Source organism: Chionomys nivalis, chromosome 8, assembly GCF_950005125.1.
Source record: "Chionomys nivalis chromosome 8, mChiNiv1.1, whole genome shotgun sequence".
NCBI lineage: Eukaryota > Metazoa > Chordata > Mammalia > Rodentia > Cricetidae > Chionomys > Chionomys nivalis.
Genome location: NC_080093.1, coordinates 48,467,545 through 48,487,733, shown reverse-complemented (window position 1 = coordinate 48,487,733; position 20,189 = coordinate 48,467,545). Strand labels below are relative to the sequence as shown.

The 20,189-nt window shown below is 52.0% G+C and overlaps 3 protein-coding genes across 7 annotated transcripts; all 3 read right to left on the bottom strand.

Annotated features, from left to right (window-relative positions):
* Positions 1–236: 236 nt before the first annotated feature.
* Positions 237–3,258, bottom strand: Catsperz (catsper channel auxiliary subunit zeta). Its single transcript, XM_057779778.1, has 5 exons — positions 3,168–3,258; positions 2,673–2,985; positions 1,289–1,368; positions 1,016–1,082; positions 237–414 (listed from the first exon to the last, which is right to left on the bottom strand). The coding sequence occupies exons 1-5, from the start codon at positions 3,186–3,188 to the stop codon at positions 305–307; spliced, it is 591 nt and encodes a 196-aa protein (XP_057635761.1). The 5' UTR covers positions 3,189–3,258; the 3' UTR covers positions 237–304.
* On the bottom strand, positions 2,927–13,738 carry Kcnk4 (potassium two pore domain channel subfamily K member 4). 5 transcript variants are annotated; one of them, XM_057779773.1, is made up of 7 exons: positions 11,353–13,738; positions 10,677–10,942; positions 6,035–6,161; positions 5,747–5,907; positions 5,402–5,588; positions 5,010–5,146; positions 2,927–4,205 (listed from the first exon to the last, which is right to left on the bottom strand). In XM_057779773.1, coding segments are annotated over exons 1-7 (1,272 nt in total). In that variant the 5' UTR covers positions 11,354–13,738; the 3' UTR covers positions 2,927–3,812. The 5 variants fall into 5 exon arrangements, with proteins under 5 accessions (XP_057635756.1, XP_057635755.1, XP_057635757.1 ...); XM_057779772.1 differs by having other exon boundaries at positions 11,936–13,738; XM_057779774.1 differs by having other exon boundaries at positions 12,091–13,738.
* Positions 13,739–16,583: 2,845 nt separating this feature from the next.
* Positions 16,584–20,065, bottom strand: Gpr137 (G protein-coupled receptor 137). The gene is made up of 7 exons (XM_057778300.1): positions 19,064–20,065; positions 18,934–18,983; positions 18,083–18,308; positions 17,816–17,965; positions 17,576–17,704; positions 17,262–17,380; positions 16,584–16,990 (listed from the first exon to the last, which is right to left on the bottom strand). Exons 1-7 carry the CDS (start codon positions 19,418–19,420, stop codon positions 16,831–16,833), a joined length of 1,191 nt encoding a protein of 396 aa, XP_057634283.1. The 5' UTR covers positions 19,421–20,065; the 3' UTR covers positions 16,584–16,830.
* Between the last annotated feature and the right edge of the window lie 124 nt (positions 20,066–20,189).

Sequence of the window (20,189 nt, the reverse complement as noted above, 5' to 3'; positions counted from 1 at the left end):
CAGGTAGGAGGAGCAGACCTAAAATATGCAAATATCCCTGGTTTGTGAGCTCCTGGAAGGCAGTACTGGTGAAAGGCGGGCGGAGAAAACTCAAGGTCACTGCGGTGACCGAATGAAGGTCACGGGAAAAGGCGGGGCCACGTGCGTCCGCCTCACGCAAGCAACCACGCACTGACTGGGGAACCATGCATAGACTGTTTAATTTCTCTAGAGCTCAAATTCCATGCAGACGGGGTCGAGCTTGGGTCCGAGGAACGGGACAGGGCACGGAGTTGACATCTGGTCGGCCACTTGAGCTGGAGGTTCACACAGGCATACAGTACAGCCTCTTGTTCCGGCGCTTCTTGAGTCCCTCGATGTATCCCTGCAGCTCTTTAGTCATGTAGTGACCCCTGCCAATCGTGCTCTTGTAGGCTAGGAAGAAGGCAGAGCTGAGGGGAGGGCCATGAGCAATGGCAAAGCTTTCCCCACCAGTGCGATTCGAGGAACCGCAGGTGATGTGAGGTGGCAATTAATGCTGAATTTGGATCTGTGTTAGTTTGGGGGGCTTTGGATCTCCAAGTACAAAGTGTTATGGTGAAGAAGATGCTGCAAGGCTAAACGGAGGCAGTGAGAGCCAGTAGCTGCACAGCCTCCTCCAGGGCCACCCACTCTAACTAATGATCTGGCCGCTTTTTTCCCTCTGAATGCTTATCTATCGTGAACAGAAGGTCACCCAGATAATCCAACACCCAGTAAATTTACCCAAATACTCCTGATGTGTCACAGCTCCCTCCCCTTGGAGTAAAGCAAAACTCCACAAAGGCTGTCTGTCATTCCACTGGACAAATGGAGAAAACCATTGAGTCTACATGTGCCTATTTTCTCGACTTTTAATTTTGAGGGATCCCTTGGAATATTTGTGAGTGCTAAGGGGATCTGATAAGACATACACATCCTGAACTCCACTCCTGAAGCCCCAAGCCCTGCCAAAGCCACCAGGATGTTTTGTGGAAGCTGGGGTGGGGGTGCTCACTATTGAGGGCTTTGCTGAGAATGTCCAGAACTTCATTCTCCATGAGTTCCATCAGGGGCAGGGGCAGCTGGAAAAGCAACGAGAGGCTCAAACAACCAAGGAACCCCAGTTCTGTGTGGATCTGAAATGTTCCACCACGTGACCTCCCCAAGCCTGCCTGCCTGCCCGCCCCACTTTCCTGAAACCTGCCCCACCCTGCCACTACTGCAAGCCTCAACCTGTCCTCCTCCCACCCACTACCCACCCCCAGCAGTCTCCCCAGGCCCCTCCAACCCTATTCTGCTGCTCTGTCCAGTAGGCTTGATGCGGCATTTGCTTTGACTGGCTGGCTGATGACTCTGAAGTACACTTTACTGGAGAAATGAAAAGAGAAACCAGTCATCTTCAGGCTCCGGGATCTGCCCTGGAGCAGAGCTGCAGGCACATGGAGGGAGTGGGGTTTAGAGATTAGTTCCACATACTACCTTCATTGAAGACTGTATGGGATATAGGGTACAGCCCTAGGCTTTAGAGCCCTACCCGACTGGGATCCAGAACTGACTGACTCTCTGTGTGAGACCTGAAGACTCTTTTTGATTCATCACCTGTAAATGGAGTCATAGGAATTGCCTTTTATGAGAATAGTGCTCCTGTGTGTGTTGTTGGGAATAGAACCCAGGACCTTGTATAAGCTATGAAAGAACTCTACCAGTAAACTACATTCCCCAGCCCAGAATGGCCTCTTATGGCAGTTGTGATGTGTAAAGTTCACAGTACCAGAAGTTCTGTGCCTGACATATAACAATTCTCAGTATATGTTAGTTGCTGTGTTGCTATCAAACATGTTTGTTTAGACAGTATCTCACTATGTGAACCTAGCTGTCCTGGAACTCAATATTTAGACCAGACTGGCTTGGAATTCACAGATATCCACACAGATCTGCCTCCTGAATATTAGGATCAAGGGTGTGCGCTTCCACACTTGGATTTGTTATCGGTGCTATTTCCCTGAAGAAGCTGGAAATGGAAGGGCCAGAGGATGGACACTGAGAGTACTTGCATATTGTGGATATCCTTAATTGTTTTTTTTTTTTTTTTAACTAAGTCAGACATGGTAGTGTGTAATCCCAACATTCAGGAAGATACCGGGGATCCAAGGTCATCTTGGGCTACTTAATGAAACTCTCATTCCAAAAAGAAATACAGAATAAAAATAAAGTAACCGTTGGCTAAAAGAGAGGCTTCAAAACAGTGAGATCCCGGCCAGGGAATAAACTTTATCCTCTCAGCTGGCACAGTGATGAAGTTAGATCCACAGGTGAGGGAGGGCTCGGAATGTAGGTCAGCGGTAGAGAACTTTCCTAGCATGCATGATGCCCTTGGTTTGACCCCCAGCACACGACGTTACGCGAGAAACCCACCAGGTCTTTACTGTCCTAACTGCCTGCGCTTTCTTCTGCGTTTCCCGGTTCTGAGTAGTAGGACGCCTTCCCGGTAGGGGGCGCTCAAAGAATGTCTGAGTTAAAACGTGAAAGATTCGTGCCCACACTCCCCTCGCAGGAAATCCTAGAAACTTGGGATCCTATGGGCTTACCCCCATTTTCCAGGAAGGAAAATTGAGGCCCTGGCTAGCCCACCCCTATGCACACCCTTCGCGCCTTGGCGAGGTCACACTGACCAAGGGCGGTCACAGATTCGTCGTGCTCCTCCTCTACCGCGAGATCGCGCTCCAAGGATCTGCCACGGCGCAGCTCTAGCTCCAAACGCGCTTGCTGCTGGATCTCTTCTGGCTTGAGATGGAGGTTTTCCAAAATAGAAATGGTCTGGCTGTACCTGCGAGACTTCCCTACAGTTCTGCCCTCCTCGTCGAAGTCCTCGCAGACGTCGGCCACCGACACGTTCCCTGTGGACATCGTGGCCGTGGTCCATAGATCACGAACATCTCCGTGAAGGCTCGATCTGCGGTGATGGTGTACGTGTTTGGGCACAGCCTGTGGGTCACACACACAAAAAGGAAGCCAAGGGACTCAGGGAACTGGAAAGGGCAGGGAGAATGGACTGGAGAGGGTACTCCATGGGCACTTAGCGCCCAGGCAGAATGATAGGTTACTCTAGAAGCCTGAATGAATCCAAAAATGAGTCTAGGCTCAGGGGACTCAGGCTGACTTCTTACTTTGGACAGGTTTTCCTCCATCGTTCCTCACCAACGGACCAGTCGCCAAGGACTCAGTCGAGACGGGGGTCACGCTCCAAGAAGTGGGAGGGGGACAGAGTCTCCTCCCGGATGCGATAATGGTCTCGCGGGAGGAGACTTCAAACTGCAGATGTCATCAAGATTCTAAATTGCTCCCACCCCCAATATCGATGCCAAGGCTGGCGGTGCTCAAGCCAGCTCTGGGTTGGGGTCTCCTCCAGGCATGGACAAAACGGCCACAACTTGACTGGTGTGGTCGCCCAGGAATGACAGCGGGCTGGATATACCCCCACGGTGTCGCGGGAAAAGCACTCGGGCGCCCACTCGGGTCCCAGGAGCAGACTTTTTGTTTATTGGTGCAAATTTTGAGGCACAGTCGTGAGGTGTGAGGGACAAGCCAGGCCAAGACAGCAAGACAGAAAGTCTTGAATGGTGGGATTTGGAAATGGTTAGATGCAAGGAACCAGCCAGGGAAGAGCAGTGGCATTTGGCAACCCTTGAACTCCTCCCAAGGTTGCAATCGCGTGGAACAAAAGAGGGCTCTTTGGTCAAATAAGCCAAACATGCCTGGGCATCATCAGGAACGAAGCCCCTTACAGGGACCCCGGACCAGGGACCCTGCCCCTACACCGGCACGGCCTTATCTCGGAGACGCCCAGGACCCCGGGGTCTCGAGGGTTTCCGGGCGGGATTGGGACGGCGACGACCCCGAGGCGCGCGAGGCAGGGCGCAGCCACGTTCACTCTGTGTGTCTGAGGACTCGTCGATGAAGGCCAGATTCTCACTGGGGTAATCCAGAGCCGAAGCTGTGGGCGGAGAAGGTGTCTCAGCCTTCTTTGAGGGCGCAGGGGATCCCGGCCTGCAGGCTGGCTCAGCAGCACCAGGCGGTGCCGGCAGGGAGGAGGGCAGGAGCGGTTGCTCCTTCTCTGGCGGCGGGCCGCTAGGTCCGGCTCGCTGGGTCACTCGTGCTGTCACTGTTCCGGTCCAGCTAGCAGCCTGCGCCGTGAGGCCACCCACCTGCACAGAGAGGAACCGGTGTCTGCCATTGCAGCTCCGGGAACTGCCCCTTTACCAGTCACATCCACGTTTTCTCCTGGCCCTCAGCCTCAGTCTCACCCTACACTGTCCCTTCCCCCACTGGCCCAAAGCGCCGCTTCCTTTCTAGAAAGCCCCAGTTTTGTTTCAACCTTCGCTGCCTCTCTGTAGTCGGCTAGAAAAATGCAGGTTTCAGATAAATCACTAAGTTTAGTGTCAGCACGTCAGCTTGAGCCGGGCGGTGGTGGCGCACATCTTTAATCCCAGTACTCGGGAGGCAGAGGCAGGCGGATCTCTGTGAGTTCAAGGCCAGCCTGGTCTACAAGAGCTAGTTCCAGGGCAGGCTCCAAAGCTACTGAGAAACCCTGTCTCGAAAAACTATAAAAAAAAGGGGGGGGGGCATATTCTAAAATCTCATTTGTTCTTCTGAAATTCTGAAAACTGGCCTTTCTAGTTTTGTTATTTTTGAAATAGAGTCCCATTCTATAGTCCAGGCAGGTCTGAACTCGCAGCAATCCTCCTGACTCTGCTCTGCTTACCACATCTGGGATTTACAGATGTGTACTGCCTCGCCTCTGTGCGCTTTTATTTACTAACCCTTGAGTCCCTGATAAACCTGAATTGGCCCCATTTTCCCCAGCAGTGCATGCTCTGAGTCTCAGTTTCGGAGGAACTCACATTTTGAAGGGGAGTCTAGATGGTCAACCTGCCGTTAAGGGTACAACACACAAGTGACATAAATGGCGCATGCGCAGCAGAGAACTGACGCTGTGCTGGGAAGCGTACCTCTGCCCGTGTGCGGCGGGATACCGCTTGCAACCAGTTGCCGATAGTGGTGAGCACCGAGGCGAAGTAGGCTAGGCCGAACAAGATCCAGAACCACACCAGAGGTTGGTAGGCTGATTTCTGTCCGGAGTCAGCGCCTAGACGTTTCACAGGAAGAGAAAAATAAGTTGATGGGTGGCAAACGTGTGAGCCTCTGATTCACTGCTGGCTTCTGCACCTTGTTGAAAAAAAGGGGATGTGCTAGAGTGTGTAGATGTATGCAAGATGAGTGTGCAGGAGTTGGGATTGTGTATAGTAAGAGCATGCAAGATGGATGAACTTAATATATGTATGAGCATGCATGGGATTTGGGCATACAAGATAAGGAAAGTGCTGGGCAAAGTTAGCCTCACCGGGCACATAATCGCCAAAGCCCACGGTGGTGAGTGTCACTATGACAAAGTAGATAGCTTCCAGCTTGCTCCAGTTCTCCATATAGGAGAACACGAAGGTAGGAGTTAGGACAAAGAGCAGGCAGCCAATCAGCAGAAAGAGCACCGCAGACAGTATTCTCACCAGTCCGGGTGGTACGTGCCACTTCTGCAGGGATGGGCGATAGATAGGGCCATGGAGATATTAATTCCATTCTCCCCACCCTACCCTACCTCCATCCTGGCTTACTGAGTCTCTCTGGGATTGCACACTCACATGCCAGGGACCTAGGGAAAGTACCCTACGAGGGGCACAGTGCAGCTCACCAAGAAGATTGCTTCCATGTGACCGATGCCCCGGCGCAGAGAGGAGCCCAGCCGATCCCCGACCCCTGCCAGCAGCATTCCGAACAGCGGGATCCCCACCAGTGCATAGAAGATACAAAAGAGACGCCCGGCTTCTGTCTGTAAGGCTGTATTGCCATAGCCTGAATAGAGCGGGCAGTGCAGGAAATCTAAGTGGTATCTGGTACGCACGGCCTCTCCCTGCACCTTCCCCCATAGGGAAACTCCTTGCCCCTTGCCTCCCTCCACATGCCGCATCTCCTCCCCCACCGATGGTAGTGATGATGGTCCCCGAGAAAAAGAAGGCGCTGCCCAGGTTCCAAGCTGATGAGTGGTTGCTGCTATTGGTCCAACTGGTGTCTGGGTTTGCACCCCCTCCCAAGGCATCAGCCACGAGCTGCAGGACAAGGCGCACAAGGAGGAACCTCAGTCCTTCCCTCTAGTTGGACCAACCCCCAACCCTCCCCCTTCCTTACATTGCTTACTGGCTGTGTATCTCTTGCTTTCCTTCTTCCTCTTTGGTTTTAGGTTTTTGGGGTTTGTTTGTTTAATTTTTTTGCTTTTTTTGGGGTTTTTTTTGTTTTTTTTTTTTTTTTTTTTGGTTTTTTAAAGACAGGGTTTCTCAGTGTAGCCTTGGCTGTCCTGGCACTCGCTCTGTAGACCAGGCTGGCCTCAAACTCACAGAGATCCACCTGCCTCTGCCTCCAGATTGCTGGGATTAAAGGCGTGTGCCACCACTACCTGGCTGGTCTCTTTTTTTTTTTTCCTGAATTTTTTTTTTTTTTTTTTTTTTTTTTTTTTTTTTTTTTTTTGGTTTTTCGAGCCAGGGTTTCTCTGTGGCTTTTTTTTTTTTTTTTTTTTTTTTGGTTTTTCGAGACAGGGTTTCTCTGTGGCTTTGGAGCCTGTCCTGGAACTAGCTCTGTAGACCAGGCTGGTCTCGAACTCACAGAGATCCGCCTGCCTCTGCCTCCCGAGTGCTGGGATTAAAGGCGTGCGCCACCACCGCCCGGCCTCTCTGTGGCTTTGGAGCCTGTCCTGGAACTAGCTCTGTAGACCAGGCTGGTCTCGAACTCACAGAGATCCGCCTGCCTCTGCCTCCCGAGTGCTGGGATTAAAGGCGTGCGCCACCACACCCGGCTGAATTTTTCGAGACAGGGTTTCTCCGTAGTTTTTTGGTTCCTGGAACTAGCTCTTGTGGACCAGGCTGGCCTCGAACTCCCAGAGATCAGCCTGCCTCTGCCTCCCGAGTGCTGGGATTAAAGGCATGCGCCACCACCGCCCGGCTCGACGTGGCTGGTCTTAATTTTTGACAATGTCTCTCTCACTCTCTCTACCTAGCTGTCTTTTTGTGCTTAGTTGGTTTGGTTTTTTGAGACAGCATTTCATTATGTATCCCAAGCTGCCCTGAAATGTGTTGTGTAGTCCAGACTAGAACTATTGATCCCTCCTGCCTCAGACTTCCACGTGCTAGAATTACAAGCATAAACCCACCATAACTAACTTTGCATGACACATTCCTAACTTCAGAGTCAGGAGCACAGATACCGGGAGCAGATGCCAGTGTTCCAATCTTGGCAACCTTGGGCAATTTCCTCCTCTATCCCATGGGGGGGGTTGTCATGGCATCAGTATCATAGACATGGCATGAAGAATAAACCCTGGGCTTTTGTTGGGAAATTCCCCACATGGTCATTATATATTGTCAGTTCCTGCTTTCTGAAGCTCCACCACTCCCACTACTCCTATGGAGAGTGAGTCTGAGTGCCTGGCCTTTAAATAATGTGCTAAAAGGTGAGGCCTTCCCTCCAGAAAGGTACACATATCATCAAATTCTGTGGTCAATATTAAGCTGTTATGTGTGTGATCGTGTGTACACGCCACCTCCTAACACTCACGCAAACCCAGCGTTTCGTATTGAGTGCTCACTGAGTGTGACTGGATGAGTGAAGGCCAGAGCTGTGCTTTCCTTGCCTGCCTGCAGACTCCCCTGGGGAGAGTCTAAGTCTGGAAAGAGCTTGCCCTGGGTGCTGGGATGCCAGAGCACCCAGAAGATGACATGAAGAAGGGTCCTTCCCCAAACTAAGCAAGGACAGACTCCACAGGGAAATTTACAGTCTCTCTCTCATCTCCCTGATAACAGTCACCAGTAGCAAGAAGACCTACTAGTTCATGCTCCCTGTGAAGTAACTGTTGCAAATCCTCAAGGCTCCAGTTTGTCAAAGGAGAGTCTTAGACCTTAGCTCGGCATTTATTTATGTATTTATTTATTCATTTATTATTATGAAAAAAAGTCTCATAGAGCCTAGGCTAGCCTCAAACTCACTAAATCTTCAAGGATGGCCTTGATCTCTGACCCGCTTGCCTCCACCAAGTTCTGCTGACAGACAGGTGTGAACTACCCTGCCCAGTTTCCCCAGTGCTGGAGAAGCAACCCAAGCCTGCAGCTTGCTAGACAAGTACCAATTGAGCCACAGCCCCTCCCCCTCTCTCTTATAGGAGGTTTGTTTGCTTTTGTTTTGATTTGTTTTGTTTTGTCTTACTTAGTAGCCCAAACTAACCTGGAACTTACAGCAGTCCTCCTGCCTCAGCCTAAGAGCTGAGATTACAGGTGTGAGCTACAAGCATTTTTCCAAACTGGTCTCTATCTTTCCTCAGACTTTTCTCTTAAGATTATCATTTTGCACCCCAAAATACAGCAACCTTCTTCCCAGATTCTCTTAAGTAATTTTATTTTCTGTAATAATGGTCTTTGAATAGAGGCGAAATGTCTAGTTAAAAGTGATTTAATTTTTTTAGATTTATTTTATATATTTTATTTTATTGCATGTATATATAGATATGTATCATGTGCATGCCTGGTGTCCACAGAGGCCAGAAAAGGGTGCCACATTTTCTGGATCTAGAATTATAGATGGCTATGAGCCACTGTGTGGGTGCTGGGAACCAAACCCAGGTCACCTATAAGAACAGCAAGTACTCCAAACTGCTGAGCCATCTCACAAGCCCCAATTATTTAATTTTTATTTTGCAACATTCCCCCACATCCCCAAAGTCCTTCATCCAGTGTGTTCTAATTTTTGTTTCAAATGACCAGGCATCTGCTATCTCCAGTTTCTGCTACACACTGATCCTGCCAGCTTCCAGTCTGTTGCCATGCCTAATCTGCTTGGGAGTTGTTTGTCCCCACACTCTAAATTCTGTCCCTTTCCCTTGGTACTTTCCAACTGCCAGCACTCCCCAAAGTCTCTGCATCTCCCTTCTTTCCCAGCACACAACCCAAGACCCAGCCAGTGGGTGCTTAATGAAGGAAGAAAATCTCCCTTCCAAGGCTCCCTACAGTGATCTGTCTGTCCCTGGATTTGTGCCTTAGATGTAACACGATCCATCTGCTTCACCCCAATATTTGTATCTCTACACCCCCCCCCCAGCACACATAGGCATATAATTGCTACAGGACTCACTCATTCTGTGAGTGGCTCTTGGTGTGGAAGAGAAGCAAAACAGCAGTCACCCAGCCTTCTAGACTCCCTGTCTCTCTTTTTCTTCTTTCTCATCCCAGAATAAAGCAATTCCATTGTGAAGATAAATAGGTCACACTTCCTCCCTCCCTCTGCCCTGTGGTCTGGCCAGGCGCACTTTCCACCCAGGCATTTCTGAGCAAAGCTTGTCCTGATTTCTGGAAGAGGGAGAGACCATCACTCTACCCGGATCTTTGCCCTGGATCCTGCCATCTTAGGAATCAGTTGGAACTCCGAGGCTTCCATGCAGACCCTCCCCAAGGAACAGTCAGGGAATGAGGGATATTGCCAAGTGAGATATAATTAATTTATTAAGGTTAAATTGGAGCTTTCCAGAAGAGTGACCGGGAAGTCAAAGGAATCAACACAGGAGCTCATTACCTGGACCCATGGAGGCTGAAGCCCAGAGCTTTCCTTAGTGGCTGGATGGAAACTGATCAAAAGTAGCAGCACGGGAAAGCCTGACAGCCCACCCTCCCCACGTGCTTGGCTGGGGAAGAAGGGCTCCTGAACTGGCACCCACAGTGATAAGAACAGAAGCCCCTCTAAAATCATCTCTACTGTGTATGTGCAAACTTGGAGAAACAGGGGGAGGTGTTCACCATATTCTTGGGTTTCTCTAAAACATCTGAACTTAAAAAATGCATAGGAACTGGTGGGGAGGAGCAGCCAACATTAGCAAGAAAAGCCAGGTGGCCGGGCGGTGGTGGCGCACGCCTTTAATCCCAGCACTTGGGAGGCAGAGGCAGGCGGATCTCTGTGAGTTCGAGACCAGCCTGGTCTACAAGAGCTAGTTCCAGGACAGGCTCCAAAACCACAGAGAAACCCTGTCTCGAAAAACTTAAAAAAAAAAAAAAAAAAAAGAAAAAAGAAAAGCCAGGTGTGGTTATTCAGGCTTGTAATCCCTGCCCTCTGGAGGCTGAGGCAAGTCAAGACAGTCCAGAGTTCAAGGTCAGTTTTTGTAACTCAGTGAGTGCCCAGCGAGTCAGGGCTACAGAGCAAGCTCCTGTCTCAAAAGATCTTTACCAGGGATATATTTAAATTAGGCTGTTGAGCTGAAAGTCACATGTGACTGAATATCTAGGATTTGGTCTGGTGACCTAATGATGTTAGACCTGTACAAAGGTAATGTCCCATTGCTCCAGCCATTCATTTATTTCATTCATTCATTTGCTCATTTTCCTTCCTTCTGTCACCATCACACAGGGAAGGAAACATTCCAAGAGCACAGCCTTGTGCCAGCAAAGACAGGCAGCAACAACATGGCCAGCATACTGAAAACAAACAGCTAGATCCCAGGTCCTGCCCAGCACCCCCGGGTGCACCCAGTCCTCCTATGTCTGGAAGCAGCACCCTGAGCAGGACCCCGCTGCTGACCAACTCTGCCAACCCACCTTGATGAATTTCGTCAGGTTCTCCTGGTTCACACATGGATGGTCCTTGAGAAACTTGTCCCGGCCATCCTCCAGCTCCTTCTGAACCTGCTGCTCATGAGGCCGCTCCAGAGCCTGGAACACTAGAGCCCCGGATACCAAGTAAAGCAGCACCACTGCCAACAGGGCCAGAAGTGTGGTGCTGCGCATGGCCCTTCCAGAGGCAGGTCCAGCTCCGCTTCCTGCCTGGGGAGGAGGAGCAGGGAGCTCCTGGGGAGCAGTGGTCACTGCAGGCCAAACCAAGGATTTTGGGGTCAAGAAGAGATTTGACATCCGCATATTTCTGTTCTTAGACTCCCCAAGGTTTTGGAGCTCCTAGCTTTATTGTCTGTCCTTGGATGTAACTCCTCCCCACCCCCACAGCATCCTTTGGCTAGACACCTAATTCCAGGTAGCTAAGCCCCCACCTCCAGCCTCCCTCTTACCCCCATCCCCGCCTAACCATTAGGAGAGTGGGAGGAAGGAGGATACAATAAGCCAGCCTCAGAAGAGACAGGGTATGTGAGAAATGTTGGGAGTTGTGAGGCATAGGGAGCCCCGCCTTGGAGAAGACCAAGGGAAGACCAGGGCGTTCCAAGGCAAAGCAGGAGGAGAGGCTGGAGCCCACGAATAGGAGACAGGAATAGCAGGTCCATACTTGGCTCTCCCAGTGCGGCTGTGGCAGCCTCCTCAGATGCATCTGTCCCTTCCTGCCTTTCCCGAGTCCAGGCTAGCAGGGATCAGCAGGGTCCCCACCCGTCCGCGGGCCTTTCGAGGAACCCAGAGGCAGATCTGGTTTCAGGGTAGATGTAAGGCCCAGAGCCAAGGAAAGCAAGGGTGGGCACCAGGTTCCCGGAAGAAGCGGAAGAAGCGAGGCACAGGGTAGGAAGGGCAGTATAGATACAGCAGCCCACGGGACAGCTGTCACCTAAGGGGCAGTGGGAGATGGCAGGCGCGCACGCACACATATATACACTGTCCGCCAGACGTGTCACAAAAATCCGCGATTCCACACTCCACCCCTGGTCTCTAGCAGCAAGCTGCCGGAGCTGCAGGCATAGCACTGCACCATACTCCAGCAGACCCCGGCACAAATGACCACCATGGGCGTGTCCGCCGTGTCGAGCCACCCTAGAGATCCGCGTGCGCTAACACACACACACACACACACACACACACACCAGATCCGCGTGACACCGCACGCCAGCCACTTGCTCCCACCACCTCCCCCGCGTCCTTACGCCGACGCCTCCGAACGTGACCCGCGACGGGACGCACGGTCACACCACTCGAGGAGTGCATCCGCGCGCGGGAGGTGGGTGTCCCGCCCTGCCAGTCGCCTCCCAGGTCCCGGCCCGATATTCAGCCCATGTTCCCGCGCCTGCTCCGCACTTACTGTCTGCACCCTCCGCGGCTGCGACCAAGTCTCTCGCGCCGACTCACACGGATGGATAAGGGCTGGGCCACGGAGGTGGCGGTAGCAGAGGGATCGAGCGCTCGGCCTTCAGGCTGGGACCCCCCTCCCTTTCCCACTGTCAAAACCCCCTCCGTGGGCGCTTAACCCCACCACAGCTACGTCTCCCTACGTGCCGCACCCTCGCCACCAGCTCTCACTGCCACCCGCCTTGCACCCGGCCCTTTACCTGCACCCTCTGGGCTGCCCAATCCTGGCTTGTCCTGGCCAGTGAGTGGCAGAACTGAAGAGGGGTCGACGCGGAGACCAATCTTCCAGACTGGGATCGGAACCCCAGCGCTGCCCTAACCTGCACATCGGTTGGTCCAGGACTCAGAACAGTCGCCACACTCATCTCCTGGAATCTTCTATTACTAGACTGGGAAGAGCCCTCTTTCCTCCGCCCATGGGGAATACCTTGGGCTCAGCACTTAAGAGACAGAGGCCCTCAGGGGAGAATGTGGTATGTGGGGATAGAGGGCAGGGAGATCTAAGGCCACGTGGATTTAACCAGCTGTATGGGTTGGGTCCTAGTTCTGGGAAGTCATTGATGGAGCACTTCCTGCTCTGGCTGCACCCCCAACTCTGATACTCCAGGCCCTGGAGTCAGCCCCCCCTGGGGGGGGGGCAGCTGCTGCTTGCCAATCTCAGCAGGCAGAGTAGAGTGCTAGCATTTTCTGAACAGCTAAGCCTGGGTCCCATCCTATCTCTGTTCTTCCCTGTTTATGTTCATATTTATTTCTTTACTCATCTTCACAAAGTCTCTCCTGCAGCATTCTGAGATCCTATGGCCTTGTGTTCAGCACTTTTTGTTGTTATTTTGCTTTTTGGAGTTGGGGTTTCTCTGTGTCCTGGAACTTGCTTTGTAGACTAGGGTGACCTCAAACTCAGAGATCCACTTGTCTCGGCCTTCTAAGTGCTTCTAATATTCAAGGTGTGCACCACCATGCCAGGTTTAGTGGTGATGGTCAGTGCTTTTAAACCTAGAGTTTAAAGTGACCACCCCAGATGGCAGGGGGCCAGGGTGGATTACTAAACTCTCTAGAGTCTTCCTGCTCCCACTTAGAGTAAGATAATTTTCTCTGGGTGCTGATTGAGGAGCATTTAAGAGGTCAGTGTTTCTAATACTCAAAGGCTGGCACACACAATTAAGTGCCCTATAAATGTTAGCAATTTTGCTTCCATCCAAAGTGATTGTCCAGCTTACTGCTGAAGTCCTGAGCCTCTGCTGGTTCTCTCTGGAGACCTTGCAGACCTGGCTCCAGCATGCTCCTAAAGAAAGGGCTTCAAGGCAAACTCACTGCTAGCCTGAGATCCCAGAAGAGCTGGAATCACCAGGCTTATGGGCAGGTGCCACAGGCTTGGGTCACAGGGCAGATCTGCCAAGATGTCCTGCCAGGAGCACAGGGCACTGACTAAACTGTTGGGGACGTAGGAGAGCACCAGGGGATGACTGCAAGTGGTCAGGTAATCAGCAGAACCCACACCCAGGTGAGGAGATTAAGTGAGGAGATGAAGGCTGTTGTGTGATGTTTTACTCTTTGAGGGGCCCGCCACCCAGCTCCCAAATAAATCGCACATAGAAGCTTATTCCTAGTTATGAATGCACAGCCTTAGCTTGACTTGTTTCTCATTAGCTTTTCTTTTTTGTTTCTGTTATTTATCCATTCATTTATCTCTCTATTTCTCTCTCTCTCTTGGTTTGCTGAGACAGAGTTTTTCTGTGTGTAGCTTTGGAGCCCATCCTAGCACTCATTCTGTAGACCAGACAGACCTTGAACTCACAGAGATCCACCTGCCTCTGCCTCCCGAGTGCTGGGATTAAAGGCGTGTGACTTTGGTTTCCGCTGCATTTGTTTTAACTGTGTGAAGCTGTGATTCTCTGCCTGTCAAAAACTTCTGATGGCCGGGCGGTGGTGGCGCACGCCTTTAATCCCAGCACTCGGGAGGCAGAGACAGGCGGATCTCTGTGAGTTCGAGACCAGCCTGGTCTACAAGAGCTAGTTCCAGGACAGGCTCCAAAACCACAGAGAAACCCTGTCTCAAAAAACCAAAAAAAAAAAAAAAAAACAAACTTCTGATGGTCCTAATAAAGAGCTGAATGGCCAATAGTGGTGACAGAAGCTAGGCCTCAGGCCAGTGAGATTGCTCAGTGCTGCATAAGGCTGCATACCACCAAGCCTGAAATTCCCAGTTTGATTCCTGGTACCTCATGGGTTTCCTTAACTCCATACCTATATGTGTGTCGATGTATGCACATCCCCCCCCAACAATTAAAATAAATGAATATCAAAGGAACTAGGCCTTCACAAAACTTAATCCATTAGAAAACAAGATGCCCAACAGACTGTAGAAACTGTGTGGTTAAGAGCACTTACTGCTGCTCCTCCAAAGCCCTAAGTTCAGTTTCCAGCATAGAAACAACCTCTAACTAGCTCCAGGGGATCTGATGCCCTCTTCTGGCTTCCTTGTGCACCACATTCAGGTACAGATACACCTATACATAAATAAAAATTAATCTTAGGGGGGAAAACAGATGCCAAACAGGCTAGGCAGACATGATGGCACATGCCTGTAACCCCAGTAGTTGCAGGTAAAGGTAGGAGTGTCAGGAGTTCGGTCATTCTTCAGCTACATTACAAGGTCTCTGTCTCAAAAAGCTGAAACTGGGCCAGTGAGATGTCTCAACAGGTAAAGGTCCTTGCCACCACGCCTGATGACATAAATTTTGTCCCCTGATCCATATGGTGAAAGGAGTGAACCAACTAGTAAGTTGTCATCTGACCTCCACATATGTGCTGTGACAAGGGCTTGTCCACACATACAGACATACAAATACATGTCATTTTACAAAACAAATTAGCAGGGCATGATGGCGCACTCCTTTAATCCCAGCACTAGGAAAGCAGAGGCAGGTGGATCTCTGTGAGTTCCAGGCCAGCCTGGTCTACAGACCAAGTTCCAGGACAGACAGGTAGGGCTGTTAAACAGAGGTATGTGTGTGTGTGTGGTTTTTTTTTTTTGTCTTAAAAAAACAAAACAAGCCGGGCGGTGGTGGCGCATGCCTTTAATCCCACCACTCGGGAGGCAGAGGCAGGCGGATCTCTGGGAGTTTGAGGCCAGCCTGGTCTACATGAGCTAGTTCTGGGACAGGCATCAAAGCTACAGAGAAACCCTGTCTTGTAAAACAAAAACAAAAAAAAACAAAACAAACAAAGTTATCAGGCTAGTGAGCTGACTTAGTGAGCGAAGGCACTTGCTGCCAAGCCTTACAACCTGAGTTTGCTCTCCAGGTCCCACACTGTAGAAGGAGAGAATTACCTCTATAGGAACCCACACAATACACAATAAATAAAATACATTTTTTTTCAGTTTCTCTGTGTAACAGTCCAGGAACTCACTCTGTAGACCAGGTTGACCTTGAACTCACAGAGATCCATCAGCTTCAGCCTCCTGAATGCTGGGATTAAAGGCGTGTGCCACTACTGCTCTGTTGTAATAAAAAAAAAAATTGGGGGGGGTTGGTTTTTCGAGGCAGGGTTTCTCTGTATAACAGTCCTAGATGTCCTGGAACTAGCTCTCATAGACCAGGCTGCCAGGTTGGCCTCGAACTCACAGAGATCCACCTGCCTCTGCCTCCCGAGTGCTGGGATTAAAGGTGTGTGCCACCACCACCTGGCAATAAAATCTTTTTTTTTTTTTTTTTTTTTTTTTTGGTTTTTCGAGACAGGGTTTCTCTGTGGTTTTGGAGCCTGTCCTGGAACGAGCTCTTGTAGACCAGGCTGGTCTTGAACTCACAGAGATCCGCCTGCCTCTGCCTCCCGAGTGCTGGGATTAAAGGCGTGCGCCATCACCGCCCCGCTAATCTTTTTTTTTTAAGGATGCCTAAAAACCACCAATTACAGTGCTGTGTGGTTTGGGAGAGCGGTTATGGCTCTCTGCACAGCCAAAGGAAAGTTTCATGGAGATTCGATTCCCTGCCCCCACCTAGGAGATTCAACCCATGGCCTTGGACATTCCTGGAAAGCACTCTACAGCTAAGCCTCATTTCCAGCCTGTGGAGGCGATTTTTCAATCAGGACGGGTACACACAGCTCTAGCCCTAGCTATGTGAGCTGAGACTAAGGCGGAAGGCTCACTGAAGCCCAAGAATTTCAGGCCAGGCTGGGCAACACAGAGGAGGCTACTCTGAACCAGGAAAGCTTTGACAGCAGACGCCGGTGCAGTCCCTCTGCTGCTTCAAGCCTGCTAGCCCTGATGAAGGTGGGTGCTACCTGCTCAGCCTAGTAACCCATGTCAAGGGCCAGGGTTTGATCAGCCTGATGCTAAATAGGCCAAGGTAGGAAGGAACAGAACTCAGACAGATGACAGATGGAGGGACAGGGCACAGACTCTGTTTATTTATTGAGTGGTAGGCACAGGAGAGGTAGCTGGCTCCAGTGTGGAAGCAGAGGTGGCAGGTCATGCCAGGGCACTGTGAGCATCCGGCAGCCTGAAGGCCTCGTCCCTATCTTAGGGGGATGGCACAAGCTCACTACGATAGGAGCAGCAAGGAGCTGGCCAGAGGAGAGAAGCAGCCACAGTCCCCTGGCATCCTGGGCAAGAAGCGGCAGATGCACTTGGCACAGGGGCCGGGGATAAGGGGAGCTGGGGCCTGGGTGCTCTAAGGGGAGTAAAAGGAGATCATGTCTGTGGTGTGGAATAGAGGCTGTGGTGGTGGCCGCCAGGTCCTGGCACCTGGGAGAAGAGCAGAGGAGTGGTCCTTGTCTGGCTGGCCCCGCCCCAGCCTGGCTCGCGCCCGATGGCACCATACCAGCTACCAGAGCCCAGGCTGCCGGACATGCTGCAGGCAGAGAAGCAAGGTAAGTACCAGGAGTCCCAGGAAGTGCCCAGGGTCACATAGGATGGGGGAGCAGAGAGGTTGAAAACAGAGAGCCCTAGGTCAGAGGGCAAACTGCTTCTTGGGGCAGTGGCAGGTGTACATAGTAGCACTGGGAACCCGGGGAGGCTCCGCTCAGAACAAGTGAGAAAACAAAAGCCCAGTTCTTGGTTCCCATCGCCTCGTGGAGCCAGGCAGGACCCCAAGACCCCTCAAGCAGGGTTGAGGCTCCTACCTGGTGCTCTCACTCCGGCTGTGCTCCCAGGAGCAGCCCTCATCCTCACAGTGCCCAGCCCGGTCAAAGAAGTAGGAACGGGAGCCAAAAACCTGCCCGTTGAGGATTCGACTGGTGCTCTGTAGGTGTGTGGGGAAAATTGCAACTATGGAGATATTTATATATATATATACATATATATACATATATATGTATATATATATATATATATATACATATATATAGGCCCCATAACTATCCCAGGACCCCAGGCTAGAATTCCCAGGGTTCAGCCCTCTCCACTAAACCTAGAGGTGGTTGGGGGGGGACCCTACCAGGTCCTGTGGGGGCCGGTGTACCCGGAAGAAGCCCACCAGCAGTGTGGTGGGCAGCAGTTCCCACACGAACAGGATGAGGCCAAACACCAGGTAGCCTTTGTTCCCTAGGTCATTCACCAGGTCTGCCTGGGGAAGAGCAGAGGCTGAAACAGTCTGCCACCACACAGACCATGTTGGGAGGATCCCGGCCATAGGAGGCTAGATACTATAGAAGGCACAAATTTGACCAATGCCTACCTGGTCAGATACGTTGTACCAGTCGTAATCGAAGGCATCTAGCCGGCTCCGAGGGGCCAAGGCCAGAGCTGCCAGGTTGTAACAGGCCCGACTGGCATAGAGCAGAACCATGGCACCCCCTATGGCAGCCGCCTGGCACACACTGGTCCCCTAGTAGAGACGACAATAGAGGATCTTAAGGTAGAGGAGGCTTCTATCTTCCTTTACATCCTAAAGACTTCTGTCCAAGGATCCCCCAGGATACTACATCAGGGTTGGTGGCCCTACCTTAGCCTCTAAGTAGATGCTAGTGGAAGGGGCTCGCCGGGCGACGAGGCAGAGGCAGGCAGCAAGCGAGAGGGCACAGATGACGAAGAGGGAGTCGCTCACCAGGACACGGACCAGCAGAAGGACCCAGGGCTGTGCCCGGTGCTGGCGGGACAGCACCGCACACAATACATTCACCAGCAGAAAGAGCAGCGAAGCGCCCACGAAGGCCCCTCGGACAGCCAGCCTGCAGCCCACAGCAGAGTCAGCACCAGACCATGGGTCTCCCTGACCCACACCAACCACCCCGACTCCTCAGCAGACCCCAGGCTCAGCCAGAACTCAGATGGTCCAATCTAAACTCTGAGGAAACTCAAAGAAGTGAGGCTATGAAAGCTATGGCATCGTAGGGAGAGCACCAGATTGGGGGGGAGGGGGTGTCAATATCTGGATCTAAGCCCTGACTGGGCCTCCTTTCAGCTGTGTGACCTTGAACACTTCGCTTTAAATAACTGGGCCTCAGTTTCTTCATCTTGCAAATGAGAGAAAGAATAATATCTCAGGTGAGATGTGAAAAGATGCTTGTGAAATTATCTTTATAAACTGGAAGTCACTGTGCAAAGGACAGGGGCAGTGCAGACAAGGTCACTAGAAACGTAGTACTTTATATATATTCCATGAACTGGAGCTTCTATCCTTCTCCACCATGGATGACGCTGGTGCTTTTTCCCCCTGACACTGTCACAGCTGTCTGCACCAGGTGCTTTAGTTTTTCCAAGCTCTAACACAAATGTTCTTGGGGTTCTTCTTGTCTCAACCCTGCTGGGTAGGCTCCTTCCTGACCCTGACCCATTAACATCTCCAGTACTTACAAGCCTCGGCTCATCTCTGGCCGACGCTTCGCCTTGGCCTTGAACACCACCTGGGAGCAGAGATCCCCATCACTCCTTTGGACCCTTGGGCTTGCCCTCCTACTCCCACCACACCAGTTCCCGTGGTTACCTGGGCAAAGTAGAGGTTCATAAGCGTCAGTGTGAAGAACTGCAGGCAGACAGGGCAGCAATAGAGAAGCCAAAAAGGCAAGGGCCCCAGGCGGTTGGCCCTGGGAGTATCTCGGAAGTAGAAGGAGAAGAGTGTGGTACGCAAGGCTGCCCAGAGCAGACAGAGTGCCAGGAACACCGTCTGATAGCTGAGGCGCTTGTGCCCATACAGAAGCACCAGCCAGAGCTGGGCATAGACAGAGAAGAAGAGCAGAGCATATAGGGCAGTGTAGGCAGCGGTCAGCCCAAGGGTCACTGTAGGCGGCAGTGCAGGTACCAGCCCGGCTGCAGGCACCAGGCCAGACAGGTTGCTCTCCATGTCAAGGAGGGAGGCCTGAAATCAGGAGACAGAGATGGAGGGCTGGCCAGAAGCCAGGGAAATAAATACGGAGGGGTGGGAACTGCAGGAGGCGGTGAGAGCTGGGGACTCTGAAGGAAAGAAGTTAAGGTTGCCAGGCCTTTCCTCAACAGAGACGTGGGGGATGGGCCCTGGACTCCTCACTCTGGAGTGTGTAAGGGTACTCTTTCCTACCCTAGGCAAATGGAGTGGGGGTTGGGGGTGTCCCTCCCTGGGTCAGCCCCAGAGCCAAGATGGGAGGATGCAGTGGTACAGAAAGTCCCTGGCCTTGGTCGCTCGTGTCCGGCTGGCAGGAGGGGGAGAGCCGGCCGATGCCCCTCAGTTTAGGACAGCGGCCGCTGCGGGGGCGCCCACCGCCCCGCTCTCCCCCTCCCCACTCTTGGTGGCTCTTTCCCCTCCAATAATCCGGATTGGGGGGCTTCTTCCTCTGTCCTCAAGATTCCAGGCGTTGTTCCCCCACCGCGTCCACCCTTAGCCCCGGTGAATAAGAGGAAGTCGATGTCAGGTCCTCAGGCCGCTGCTGGGGAAGCGGGATCCGGTCGCCGGGACACGGGGCTCCAGCTCCCCGGCTCCCGCTGCTCCGCCCCACTCCTGCGCCTGCGCGGGCGTCCGTCCGCTACGCAAATTGCGCAGCGGCCGATGGGAACTCTGAGACCGTGCACCGCGCCCGTCGTGAAGCTCTTTGAGAATCGGCGCAAGGTGCGCTGCTGACGGGCGTCCGGGGTTACGG